Source organism: Trichomycterus rosablanca, chromosome 12, assembly GCF_030014385.1.
Source record: "Trichomycterus rosablanca isolate fTriRos1 chromosome 12, fTriRos1.hap1, whole genome shotgun sequence".
In the NCBI taxonomy this organism is placed as follows: Eukaryota; Metazoa; Chordata; class Actinopteri; order Siluriformes; family Trichomycteridae; genus Trichomycterus; species Trichomycterus rosablanca.
Window position 1 is genome coordinate 8,536,167 of NC_085999.1, and position 14,831 is coordinate 8,550,997.

At 38.1% G+C, this 14,831-nt stretch overlaps 2 protein-coding genes across 4 annotated transcripts in view; both read left to right on the forward strand.

Moving 5' to 3' along the window:
- The first annotated feature begins 2,715 nt into the window (after positions 1-2,715).
- Positions 2,716-8,115, forward strand: atp5mc3a (ATP synthase membrane subunit c locus 3a). Its single transcript, XM_063005484.1, has 5 exons — positions 2,716-2,765; positions 2,954-3,052; positions 5,319-5,393; positions 7,294-7,490; positions 7,595-8,115. The coding sequence occupies exons 2-5, from the start codon at positions 3,014-3,016 to the stop codon at positions 7,707-7,709; spliced, it is 426 nt and encodes a 141-aa protein (XP_062861554.1). The 5' UTR covers positions 2,716-2,765; positions 2,954-3,013; the 3' UTR covers positions 7,710-8,115.
- Positions 8,116-11,829: 3,714 nt separating this feature from the next.
- The window catches only part of atf2 (activating transcription factor 2), a 43,411-nt gene continuing 40,409 nt past the window's right edge, over positions 11,830-14,831 (forward strand). For all 3 annotated transcript variants that reach the window (XM_063006694.1, XM_063006693.1, XM_063006692.1), the window contains exons 1-2: positions 11,830-11,905; positions 14,013-14,085. In XM_063006694.1, the coding sequence (XP_062862764.1) occupies positions 14,038-14,085 (48 nt within the window). In that variant the 5' untranslated portion in view covers positions 11,830-11,905; positions 14,013-14,037. The remainder of the gene's footprint in view (positions 11,906-14,012; positions 14,086-14,831) is intronic.

A 14,831-nucleotide genomic window follows, 5' to 3' on the forward strand; every position in this document is an offset into this window, starting at 1 on the left:
TGGACTTACCTTGGACTATTGTGTCATCTGAAACATAAACAATACTTTTGAAAATTATGGTAGTGTGTGTTGTTCTGGTATGAGCGTGTCAGGTGCAGCAGTTTGTTGGTACAGTATATTTAAATACAGTTTATACTTACTGTATTTATTCAAAATGATGTGCATGTGTAGAGTACCATTCAATGTACACGCTACCATGACAACAAGCATCACATGAGTCCAGTCAGTAGAGAAGCAGCAGTATGTTACGTGAGTTTTCAGTTGATGTGTTTTTTTTTTATTGTTTTAAAATTATGGCGAACCCAGACAAATGCACTTCACATTAACTTATTAAAGAAGGGGCGAGATGTCATGATGCCATGTCCTGTAACATTCCGAGATACATGAGCGGGATGGCGTGACACTATATGCACATGCGTAGAACGCACTTAGACTTTCCAGTAGAGAATGTAATCGGATACACATGTTTACATGGCTATAATTGTTTAATTTAATAGAATTTTTAAAGGATTAACCACGTCGTTCAGTCAGATAGAAACTAAATTCGGAATGGCTGGACTACTATTCGAACTGAGCTATTAGTTTAATTATTAACTATTAAATAATTAATTAATTATTAGAAAACAGCAGTGACTGCATAATTACATTAAATTGTATATACAGTTAATTCTAATGGCTTGGGTAGCACTGTTGCCTCACAGCAAGTAGGTCCTGGGTTCGATCCCCAGGTGGGGCGGTCCGGGTCCTTGTGTGGAGTTTGCATGTTCTCCCCGTGTCTGCGTGGGTTTCCTCCGAGAGCTCCAGTTTCCTCCCACAGTAAAAGACATGCAAGTAAGGTAAACTGAAGATACATAATTGTCCATGACTTTGTTTGACATCAAACTTGTGAACTGAAGAATCTTGTTTAATGAGTTACTATCGTTCCTGTCATGAATGTAACCAAAGTGTAAAAAACATGACGTTAAAATCCCAATAAATATTTAGATAGATAGATAGATAGATAGATAGATAGATAGATAGATAGATAGATAGATAGATAGATAGATAGATAGATAGATAGATAGATAGATAGATAGATAGATAGATAGATAGATAGATATTTAGATAGATAGATAGATATTTAAGCAATAGAACACGAGAGGGAGTGTGTTATCACGAATAACATCATGGCTGTGATTTGGTGGCGAGTGCCGTAGATCATCACAGCCGTGATGTTATTCGCGATAACACACAACCTCAAGTGTTCTATTGCTTTTATACAACAGTTTTTACAAAATAAAGAAAGAAAATAAATCAAAGAAGCCCTGAATTTCATAATAAATATGCTTTAATATTGACAATAGCTTCTGCCAAAAAGTAGTTCCACAACGAATATAAAGTTTAACACTAAAAAGCAGACATCCCAAGTTGCAAAAACTCATTTCAGGGAGGTAAGAACAACAAGAAGAAGAAAGCAAGAACCTCCGAAGGGAAAAAAGAAATAAAAAACCTCTCGCACACATCATGGGTATGGGTGAGAACAGAACTTTTAGGAGCTGTTAACTGGGCTATTAAGCTAACTGTTTGCGTTACAAACACATTAATGTTCCCTACATAGTGCACTAGATAGTGAATTAGACAATTGGTTATGTTCCCCACATAGTGCACTAGGTTGTATATCAGATAACGCATTCATGTTCACTACATAGTGCACTAGACAATATATTAGACAATTGATTTATGTTCCCTACACAGTGCGCTAGATTGTATATCAGACAACGGATTTAAAACGCGATCGGGAAAAAAGTCTGTGTCGCCTGCGTGCGCGTTTGTGTGCATGAAGCTTGTCGTTACTGGCAACGCGTCAGCGGAGTAATACAGTTGTGGTGTGAAAATATCAGCACGGTTAGAGCCCTTCTCAACCAATCAGATTGTAAGGTCGGAACTAACTGTTGTATAAAGATAGATATTACACACACACACACACACACACAGACAGACAGACAGACAGACAGACAGACAGACAGACAGACAGACAGATAGATAGATATTATATACTCAGATATATATATAAATAGATAGATGATAGATAGATATAGATATAGATAGATATTATACACACACACATACTGTGTGTATATATATATATATATATATATATATATATATATATATATATATATATATATATAGATAGATAGATAGATAGATAGATAGATAGATAGATAGATAGATAGATAGATAGATAGATAGATAGATAGATAGATATTATACACACACACACATATCTATATACAGTATATAGATAGATAGATAGATAGATAGATAGATAGATAGATAGATAGATAGATAGATAGATAGATAGATAGATAGATAGATAGATAGATATTATACACACACACACACATATCTATATACAGCATATAGATAGATAGATAGATAGATAGATAGATAGATAGATAGATAGATAGATAGATAGATAGATAGATAGATAGATAGATAGATAGATAGATAGATATTATACACACACACACATATCTATATACAGTATATAGATAGATAGATAGATAGATAGATAGATAGATAGATAGATAGATAGAAAGATAGATAGATAGATAGATAGATAGATAGATAGATAGATATTACACACATATACTGTACATATACAGTACGTTCAGTCGTACTGAAGTCCTTGTTTGTGGTGACGCTAACAGAATATCCGGGACATTTTGTGTGGACTCATTTGCGCAGGCGCGGAGATTCCGGCGTTTCGACCTCTGCCTTCGGTGAGTATGGAGAATATGCATTGAGGAACAAAAATCATCCTCTATCATCTTCCATTTATCGATGATCTTTGTCACTAACCATCGTTAGAAATATTGTTTGCTGGGTTTATATGTGACTGTGTTGAGCGTTATTTTAGATCAAAACGGTAAAACTGGTGTTGACCTTAGTTTTGGGCTTGTCATTACAGACAGTCTCCGGCTGCTGCTGCATCTGTTGCACTAAGTGCTAATAAATCTATTAGTTCATTATGTACGCCTGTGCTAAACTCGTCTCCACTCCTGCTCTGGTGAGTACTTTGTAACTATTATAACACTTAATGTTGTATTAGTCTGTATGTGTTAGAATTTTTGTGGGGCCTTTAGCTAAATTAGCCGGCAGCTAACAGGCTAACGTCCGTGCTAGCAATTCATTCATTCTGTCATTCATGTTTCACACAGTGGCATAACGTGGCTAACTTAAATTCATTCTGGTGCAGTTCCTTAATGATTCTCTTACCGTGTTAGAGACAATTGTTCGGCTATGTAACTAAATAAAATGGTATTTTAAGTTAAGGTCAAGTTCCAGCTAGCTTTTCAGCAAATCAAGCTAATGGCTAAGCTAGTTCTGCAGACCTTGGTTAAGCTGTCTCAAGTTCATGATGCGATTTTCAACATATAACCGAATATTTAAATTCATACCTTACAGTTTTGCAAGGTATGTGCAATTTCAGTAAACAGTAGTTGTAATATACTTTTCTGTACAACGACGTTTTGCTGAAAATCAACACTTTATATGCAAGTATGAATGTCAGGACATTCAAATCTGGTCCGTTAAAACAACTATTATTGTGTGTAGTAAATGACCTACACACGCCAGATTCCATAAACTCATTTTTGTTACATAATAAACATTTACTAATCATTTGCTGAAAAAAAATATTATGGATGTTTAATACTGTTTAAACTGATCATTTCTGAAAGTATTGGCTGACATACACTGATCCCATATGAACATCCTGACAGTAACATAGTTAAAACACTAAGAAAGTTTTGCAAAATGTCTAACAAGTGATGGCTATGTGCTTTAGGAGGTTTTGGCTGTCTGTGAACCATGTCGTAAGACTAAGAGTGTAGATTTAGACAATTAACAATTAACAGAAATTTAGTTTAATACAGATCCAGCATCTTTGCCATAGTACAGATAACAGTATCAGACTGGCACACCCTTATTCAATACACTTAATAATAATAATAATAAGTTACACTTATATAGCGCCTTTCACAAAAACCCAAGGTCGCTTTACAAACAAAAATAACAATCACACCAAAATAGCAGGGGAGGAAGGGGAAAAGTGCAGAGAAAAGAGATGGGTTTTTAGTAAAGTTTTAAATTTGGATAGAGAAGTAGTAGACCGTAACGAGGATGGAAGAGAGTTCCAAAGCGCAGGGGCAGCAACACTGAAAGATCGGCCACCCATGGTGCTCAGTCTGAACCTGGGGACCACTAGGAGACCGGCATCTGATGACCTTAGGTTACGGGATGGATTGTAAAATTTTAGGAGGTCTGAAAGATAACGGGGACCCAACCCATGGAGTGCCTTATAGGTGAGAAGTATAATTTTGTACTGTATGCGCATGGTAATGGGCAGCCAGTGAAGCTGCTCCAGGACTGGGGTGATGTGATCAAACTTCTTTGTATGGGTTAAGATCCGTGCAGCAGAATTCTGGACTATTTGCAAGGGGCGTATAGATTTAAAGGGAAGCCCATGGAGCAAAGAATTGCAATAGTCCAGCCGAGAAGTCACAAAGGCATGGACCAGCGTCTCAGCTGCCGCAGAGGACAGTAGAGGGCGGATACGCGCGATGTTGCGGAGATGGAAGAATGCAGACCTGGATAGAGATTTTATGTGCGGTTCAAAACACAGAAGGGGATCAAACAGAACACCGAGATTGCGGACAGTGTCTGAGGATGTGATTATGATGTCATTGATAGAAAGGACAGAGTTAGAGAGAGAGTGGACGGTGGACTTTGTACCAGTAATTAGAAACTGTTTTCTGAGCATTCAGTAAAAGAAAATTTGCCCGAAGCCAGGAGTTTAGTTCATTAAGACACCTAGTTAGGTGAGCGGGAGGAAAAGGATCTGTCGGTTTGAAACTAAGATAAACCTGAGTGTCGTCAGCGTAACATTGAAAATTTAACTTGACATTAAGGCTAACAAACAAGTGGGGTTTTTTTTGTTTGTTTAACTGGCTTGGATATAATTACCATGAAGCTTGATCATCAACTGTTTAGAACATTGTTGTGTGTGAACCTTAATGTATAACTAAACCTTTTGTTGGTTCACAACTTTTTTGCAAGGTAATTTTATTTCTTCCCCCAAACAACAATGATGCACCTGTCCCTTCATGCACTGGGTGTATTCATGCGATATAATTTAAACTTTATAACTACATAACTTTAACTACAAATGCCCTAGAAATGCCTTTTTAAAAATGTTTAATGTTCCCACATTTTGAGCTTTGCACTTGTTTATTGCTTTTACTCAATATCAAATGATGTCTAATTTGCTTCAGGTCCGCTATGGATCCCGGGCTCTGTACAGACCAGTGTCTGCCGCTGTACTGTCTAGGCCAGAGGTCAAAACAGAGGTGAGTGTTTTAAACAGCTGAGCAGCCATCCTTTTTTACCTCCTTGTGGTGGTTGTGACTGGAGAACCGCTTGACATTGTCACAAGTCTTCAAAAGTTCACAAAGGCATTTTAGTACAGTTATCTGTAATGAACACTGATCCTTCTCTCTAGGCCTATTTTGTGTTATTGGGAGTTACTGTATGTATTTAAAGTGAGTTTTTAAAAAGCTTTCTTTAGGTACATGACATGCTAGGAAAGTATGCTAATTTCATTTTTAACAAAAAGTAAATGATATATAAAAGGGAAAATAAATCAGTGGATTAGTTTTACGATATTCTATGTAAAGCTGGTCACTAAGGACTGAGTTTAGCATCTTACATTAACTTGTTACACTGACGCTACAATGCTATAGCCTATATCTTCCACATTAGGTACACCCAACTTGCTTAAGGGCCCAACAGTGGACTGGCTGTGGTGGGACTTGAACCAGTGACCTTCTGATCACTAGTCCAGTACCTTAACTGCTAGGCTACAGCTGCCCTTGGCAGATACCGAAAATGATATCTGCGTTTGCAATGAAAACACCACTCCTAACCAACAGGAAAATATAGGCTTTGATTAAATAACACCCTATTAATCGAATATGGAAACTTTCATCAGATATGTCCTGTTGGGTGGCATGTCCAGGGTTCGATTCCCTGGTGGAGCAGTCTGGGTCCTTTTTGGTTAATTGGAGATACTAAATTGTCCATGACTGTGTTTGACAAAGACTTGATGATGAATCTTGTGTAACCAGTAATTACCTGTTCTGTTATGAATGCAACCAAAGTATGTAAAACATGTTATAATCCTAATAAATAGATGTGTACTGGTAAAACTATCATTTAATTCAAGTTTTATCGTGTACAATAATAAAGCCTGGATGACTTAACCATAAATTGTGGTTTTCACCAGACAACTTTATTTGGACCTATTTAGTAACTGTTTATGGTACTGCCTGGCATGTATTAATAGGAACTAGTTGTTGGTGTGCGATTTCCTATACTTGTTGGATACATTCACCTAAATGCTGCATAGCAAAATTAAACAGGCCACCAAACACTAAACGTATTTGTTGCAGATAAACCATCTTGTGTAGCTCTTAAAAATGATGGAACATATTGAAGAATTTCAATTATTTATAGTCATCTAATTTAATGTTTTATATATTAATCTATTCACCAAAACTGATGCCACATATGCACTTATTAAGCATTTCTACTCAAATGCTGTTTAATTGCTGTTATCTGTAACATAATTTGAGGAAGAAACTTGCAGCTTGCAAATGTGACACATTTTTAAAGTGTTCTGTGTATTTCCTTTTAATTTCAGTTAATAGTTCTAATCAATCACAATAACATAAAAGCCAGATGTTATGCATATGGGGTGGGGGAATACATCATGCTACTCAAGATGGTACTCATTTCTTTAGAGGTATTTGCTTGTCACAGTAGGTTCTATTAGCCTGACATGACGGCAAGTTTAAGGAGGATGTTTATATCTACGATGAGCAAACGTGATTTTGTCAGTTGGTACTCCTAATGGGTGCCGTCACTCCACCAGCAGGGTTCTTTACTTTGAGAAATTAGTCATTGCCTTTTCAAAACACAGAAATATGTTTTATATGCAGGCATTCCATTGCTTTATAAAAAGTACTGGTGATATTTAATGCCTAGAGATATGGCATACACAATGTGCTCCAAATAAATGGGTTGTTGGTCAGTAATTTATTTCAATCCAATCCACTAACACTGAAAAATACAACTAGTCGTGTTCTTCAAAATACCTTTTACTCCAGTTGACTCTTGTGACCATGATGAACCACTTCATGAAGTTCAAAAGCTGTGCGAGGAGTTTTGAATGTAATCTCTATCTTTTAGGCCTCTGGTGCTTTGCTGCCCTCTGCTCAGTCTCCCCTTAGCCAAATGTGTCTGCGAAGCTTCCAGACCAGCGCTGTAAGCCGTGATATTGACACCGCAGCCAAGTTCATTGGTGCTGGAGCTGCCACTGTCGGAGTGGCTGGATCTGGTGCTGGAATCGGCACTGTGTTCGGCAGTCTCATCATTGGCTATGCCAGGTAAGCTGCTTATTAAAGATCAATGGTCAACACGGTGAATTGTCATCTAGTGCTTATTATTGTTCCGGCATGTAACTAATCTGACTTTTTCTGTTTTTTTTAAGAAACCCCTCTCTGAAGCAGCAGCTCTTTTCATATGCTATTCTGGGATTTGCTCTGTCTGAAGCCATGGGTCTCTTCTGTTTGATGGTTGCTTTCCTCATCCTGTTTGCCATGTAAACTTGCTATGCTGTAATCAATTGTGAATTTACAGTTACCAAAACTGCTCTTACTGTCCATGTAGAAAACAATGTGTTTTTTGATGTCTAATCCGTCAAGAGATAATGTATTATAACACTGTAAGCAATTACAAAATAAACATTTTTATTTGAACTGTTTAAAATACAATTAAGTTTTGCATTTTGAGTGTCTTCAAATATGCTGACTGAAACGTCAATGACAATTTCAATCTGGAGCCAGGTGACACTTTCTACACATCACATTTAGGGAAGTATAGTTTTTTCGGGTCCACATGCAGTAACAGGTTTCAGTCCTGGTGAAGGGAAAGGAGTTTGCAGTTTTGGTTTAAAAGCTAATAAACATCTGCTTTTGTAAACTGCATTAAATAAATGTATACTTCTGTTTATTTAGAGTCGGATGTCTTATTGTCTGGTTGCCCTGCTTAATAGGGGTGCTTTTTGAGGCCAAATACATCATTCTTTACTATTCAAAATGCAGTACTGCAAAGAGTATGCTACATGCTTACACACTAACCTACTAAAATTGGTTAGAATATTAGGGCTGCTCTAAGTCCTCTGTGCTTTTAAAATTGAGCTCAGAGATGGAGCAGGTGTTTTAGGGGTGGAATAAAAAATAAATTTTTTTAAGATAATTATTTAACCCAGATATTAACCTTATAGGGCTTAGACACACCACTGATAATTGCTTAGCCTCAAAGCATTTTTCACCTTATTTTTACTCTACCAGACACTTTGATTGTAAATTGATCTTAACAGATTTTTCATTCTCAATTTGTATTGATGCATAAACTTTATTGTAGATTTTCTCTTGGCTAATTGGCAATATGCCAAAAGGAATTAAGATTGGCTTGCAGAGGTCGGGTACAGTTTTATGGAGTGACTAATCAAAGCTGGTTTGGCCATGTGGCTCAGTGGTTTGACTGGCGCAAGATAGACGAGACTCGACCAGAAGTCGAGCATGGAAGTGGTCAGTGATGTGGGTTTGTGTTTTTCTGCTTCAGGAACTGGTAATCTTGACGTGATTGCCATTATTAATTCATAGAAATACCAAGGAATTTTGAGGAAGAATGTTATGTGGTGACATTACAAGCTTGGTTAAGTAATCAGTTCTGGACCATCCTGTAGTGGCCTTCTCATTCTACAGATTTAAATTGCATGAAAATTGTTGGTGGGATTTAAAGAAAGCTGTTGCAGCCATCAAAACTCGATAAGCTAGATGCTTATTCATGTAAAGAATGGATATAGATTTTCCAAGGGAGGTGTCCGAAGCTTGTCATCTCTTACCAAAATCACTTATTAGAGGTTATCAAGGACAAAAGATATTCCAAGGATGGAGACTGGGGGTCGAATAATAGTGCACATATACATTTGTCCAAAGAGACCTAAATGTTCTTCATTTAAACTTAAAATTATGTTACCAAATTTGCTTGTATCTATAAGAATTATGTCTGTTTACTGACTTATTGTAGTATATTTGTCTTGAATTCTAAACACATCAACATACATTGGAACCTTGTAACTCAACGTCCCCTAAACTTAAAATCGTTGAAACTCAATGCTGTTCGTCAAGAAATTTGTACCCTTCAACTTAACGTTTCCCTTAAACTCCACTTGTTCATTTAATTTCAAATTAACAATGAACAGTCACTTTGTTCAGAGCTCGGCTTGAGCGGTGCGGTAATACGTCATCAAAGTGTGCATATGAGATGAATCTGCATTTGTGTGGTATAACCATCAGATTAACTCTGAAAGCGTCCACATGTATCCAGTTTAGCTGGATTTTTCTCACTGTTTTACTTTTAATCTTTTGTTACAGCTCAAGATTCTGAGAAATTGTAAGAATCAGATTTCAGTGTTTTTATATTATATTTGTATTATTTTCAGTGTATAGGGTCAAAAACAACCCCATTATTTTTAAATAAGCCTAAAATCTATGCAAATCCACGGGACCATGGCCGCTCAGGTGGCGCAGTGGTAAAGTACGCTAGCTCACCAGAGTTGGGGTTTCGAATACATTGTATCGAATCTTAGGCTCTGCTTTTCCGACTAGGCTGGGCGGCTGTGTGAACAACGATTGGCTGTTGTTCAGGGTTAGAGGGTAAGAAAGTCGGATCATAGGTCCTCATATCTGGTGCAACTGAGGCCCCTGCTGGCTGACTGATGGCGCCTGCACAGGGCTGAGGAATAATGCTGATGGGGGTGTGGCCCTCCGTACACAGTGCCCGTCAAGTGTATGAACTCGACTCATTCTCGTACTATCTGTACTGACTGTGCATACCGGAGGGGGCGCAAGAGTCAGTTGAGAGGCGTCCTCAGTCAGCGGTGAAGGGTCGAATCAGTATAGAGGACGCATTCAGGGTAATTGGACACGACTAGACTGGGGGGGAAAAGAGGGAATATATACAGTATATACAGTATATACAGTGGGAAAAATAAGTATTTGATCCCCTGCTGATTTTGTAAGTTTACCCCCTTACAAAGACTTGAACAGTCTATAATTTTTATGGAAGGTTTATTTTAACAGAATATCAACAAAAAAATCCAGAATAAAAACTTTAAATAAAGGTTATAAATTAATTTGTATTTAATTAAGGGAAATAAGTATTTGATCCCCTACCAACCAGCAAGAATTCTGACCCCCACAGACCGGTTATGTGCACATGAGGCACACAAATTAGTCATGTCCCTGTATAAAAGACTCCTGTCACAGAATCAGTTTCTTCTGTTCAAATCTCTCGACCACCATGGGCAAGACCAAAGAGCTATCAAAGAACGTCAGGGACAAGATTGTAGACCTGCACAAGGCTGGAATGGGCTACAAGACCATCAGCAAGAAGCTTGGCGAGAAAGAGACCACTGTTGGCGCGATAATTCGAAAATGGAAGAAATACAAGATCACAGTCAATCGCCCTCGCTCTGGAGCTCCATGCAAGATCTCGCTTTGTGGGGTAAGAATGATTCTGAGAAAGGTGAGGTCAGCCCAGAATGACACGAGAGGAGCTTGTCAATGATCTCAAGGGAGCTGGGAGCAGAGAAATGCTGGATATGACCCCAAGAACACCATCCCCACCGGGCATTTCTCTGCCTCCAAACACGGCGAGTGGAGTTGATGCCAAAGAGCTCAATTTTGGTCTCATCTGACCATATCACATTCTCCCAAGCTTTCTCTGAATCATTCAGGTGTTAATTGGCACACTTCAGACGGGCCTGAACGTGAGCCTTCTTGAGCAGAGGGACTTTGCGGGCACTGCAGGATCTCAATCCATTACGGCGAAGTGTGTTACTAATGGTTTTCTTGGTGACTGTGCTCCCAGCTCCCTTGAGATCATTGACAAGCTCCTCCCGTGTAATTCTGGACTGACCTCACCTTTCTCAGAATCATTCTTACCCCACCAGGTGAGATCTTGCATGGAGCTCCAGAGCGAGGGCGATTGACTGTGATCTTGTATTTCTTCCATTTTCGAATGATCGTGCCAACAGTGGTCTCTTTCTCACCAAGCTTCTTGCTGATGGTCTTGTAGCCCATTCCAGCCTTGTGCAGGTCTACAATCTTGTCCCTGACATCCTTTGATAGCTCTTTGGTCTTGACCATGGTGGTCGAGAGATTTGAACAAAAGAAACTGATTTTGTGACAGGAGTCTTTTATACAGGGACAGGACTAATTTGTGTGCCTTTTGTGCACATAACCGGTCTGTGGGGGTCAGAATTCTTGCTGGTTATATATACAGTATATATATAAAGTTACGTTTGTTGTATCTGTGCATTACTTGTGTATATATTTCACTTAATATTGTTACTACAAAAAACTATATTTTAAGCTTAATAAGTCTTAAAAATTGACACGATACTTTGAAATTAAGCAAGATTTTAAGTGTTGCTGGACGCGTGCTATTGAAGAGCATCAAGCTCCAAATTTGAAATCAATTTTCCAGGCACTAATAACTGAATCAACTCCAAACTCCCTGGTAGTGAGCAACATTAATTTATCTATTTAATACAATAAAATCAATCAAAATGAATGAACCGTTGAGTAAAGGTTTTATCTGCCACTCTGTTAAGCCATTTTGCGTTTATTCCTGAAGCTTCTGAATTCTCAGACGGCTTGTACGGGCAGCAGCGAAATCTCGCGAGAACAGAGAGCTCGGTGGGTTTTGGCGGTGAGGGTTGTGCCTGTAGGTAAGTGATAACATTAATTAACAGCGTTTGTAAACAAGCTTCAGTCAGGTTAACATGGTGGATAAGTTATATAAACTGGTTTATTAAAGGTGCATGATGTGAATAATTTCTCAGTAGCAGTTTATAGTAACATGGAGACGGCTGGACAATATGCTAACTAACTAGCTCCTCAGCTAACCTGCTAGCCTTTAGGAAAGAATGGGCGGTACAGCTAACGTCAACCAGCACTGAGTGTAAACAAGCTGGCCTGTATTGTTACCCTTAACACCAGTTTTGTCCAAATACATGAACAAACACGCTAAACTTTTTAACCTTTTTAAGCCGGCATCTTTTAATACGTAATGTATTTTACACAGACACCGACTGTTTTGTGAAACCCGTGTCATTAATAAAGCTTACAATTGAATAAACTAGCTATGTTGCTATCTAGCAGGCTAGTTACTGAGAATACAGTGATGCTGGTGCTTTGATTTCAGACTTTCTGCGTTAAAGACGTGGATTTTAGAATTAATGGCAACGCATTTCATTTTATTAACACAAAGTGCTTGCTGTCATTACGCCACCAAATAGCTGCTTGTTTTTAAACTCTTGTATAAAGCTACTGAATGAGGATGCAGAGTAGTAGTAGTAAATGTACTGTATCCTTGTTAAGCAATACATTCCCTTTTGCTGTTCACATTGTAGCATCTTTTAATGCAACCTGATAGACTTAATCGCTTTAAATGTGTTTACATTATTCATGTTGCAAGAAGGTCCTGGGTTCGATCCCCAGGTGGGGCGGTCCGGGTCCTTTCTGTGTGGAGTTTGCATGTTCTCCCCGTGTCTGCGTGGGTTTACTCCGGGTGCTCCGGTTTCCTCCCACAATCCAAATACATGCAAGCGAGGTCAATTGGAGATACTAAATTGTCCATGACTGTGTTTGATATAACCTTGTGAACTAATGAACTTTGTGTAATGAGTAACTACCGTTGCTGTCATGAATGTAACCAAAGTGTAAAACATGACGTTAAAATCCTAATAAACAAACAAACAAACATTATTCATTTTTTTACATTAGTTTGTGCATCTTTTGTTGATAACAGTCTGGATGGTCATTTTTATCATTTCATCACTTTAATTACTTATTATGCTATTTAGTGATCACTTGTGCACTATGTGTGGTATGGGGTCGTATACTGTGTGTATTGTCGTTGAGGGCTAGATCACTCTCATCAGGGTAGAAATGTTCTATAGAGAGAGCTTACTTACTGTTAGGGTCACACATGAAGCCTGAAATAAATAACACACTAGCCACCATTCTGCTTAGTATTTTTATACCTGCCACAAAGCATAATGGAATGTTAATTGCTTAACTGTAGAAAGTATCTACATTCATTTTGCTTCTTATTTAATTTATCCTTATTTGTCACCCTGGGTGGCACGGTGGCTCAGTGGGTAGCACTGTCTCCTCACAGCAAGAAGGTCCTGGGTTCGATCGGCAGGTGGGGTGGTCCGGGTCCTTTCTGTGTTAAGTTTGCATGCTCTCCCCATGTCTGTGTGACGTTAATATCCTAATAAATAAATAAATAAATATTTGTCATCCCTCAGTATATTGAGAATTAAGGTTAATCTAAAACAGTATATTGACCTTTGATATGTTAATTAATTTGTTTATGGAAAGTCGACTTTTAGACTGTGATTGTATTGGATCCATGTCAATCACATTATGTCTTAAAGCTTTAACATTTGTATGGAATTAAACATGTGAATCAAACATGTGAAAAATGTGATTGTGACACTCAGTTTAATAGTATCGCTTTAGTTCTTAGATATTATAAACTTTAAGCTGTTTTGTATTGAACTGTAAAATAATTGTCTATATAATGCATATATTTTAACTACTGTCATGTGGGTTTGGATTGCAAATCCGACCCTCATCATCTTGCACTTGTTACTAATATTTTTTGCTTTAGAAATGTCATATGCCACTAATGTTTTGTGTTGCTGCAACACACAAATTTAATTGTATTTGAGTGCTTAAAACATTGTGTATACACAGATGCATATTCTGGTATATCAGATGAAAAGGCTTTAAAAAAATCTTACCCTGGAATTACTTTCTGTTTAGGAGACAGCGTAAGGAGGCTCTGAATATGGGTGATGATAAGCCGTTCCTCTGTACTGCTCCAGGTTGTGGTCAGGTGTGTATACACTACAGTAGAATTAGAATATCTTTGCTTCATCTCTGTTTATCAGATTTCATTGCAGATTTTAAGGGCAAGCTGTAGCCTAGTGGTTAAGGTACTGGACTAGTAATCAGAAAGTCACTGGTTCAAGCCCCACCACTGCCAGGTTGCTGCCTTTGGGCCCTTGAGCAAGGCCCTTAACCCTTAATTGCTCAGACTGTATACTGTAACTAGTGTAAGTCGCTTTGGATAAAGGTGTCTGCTAAATGCTGAAAATGTAAATGTAAATGTATAGGGTGAAAGACTTTCAATTTCTGCCTTGCCAAAAAAAAACACCTTTAGCTTTAATTACTGTGTGTATTTGCAGTGGCATTGCGTCGACATCCTTATGCAACATTGCATTTGTTTTATGTCCATAGTTGAATTAATTTATGGCAGAGATCTTACATTGACGATACGAGAGTCAAACCTCTACACAAAGTCTTCTTCAACACATCCTTATGACTTTCATTAGGGCTAAGGTCAGGACTGTGGCAGCCAATTCATGAGTGAAAATGTTTCCTCATGCTTTCTGAAGTACTAGTTGACAATTTGACCTCTATGATTCTTGGCATTGTTGTCGTGGAATCTGCCCACTGATGGTAGTCAACTGACTTTATTTTATTGCCACATAACATTGCTGAGCCTAGACCTGACACAATGAAGCAAACCCAGATCATAACACTGTCTCCAGTTGCTTGTCCAGTAAACATTATTCATAA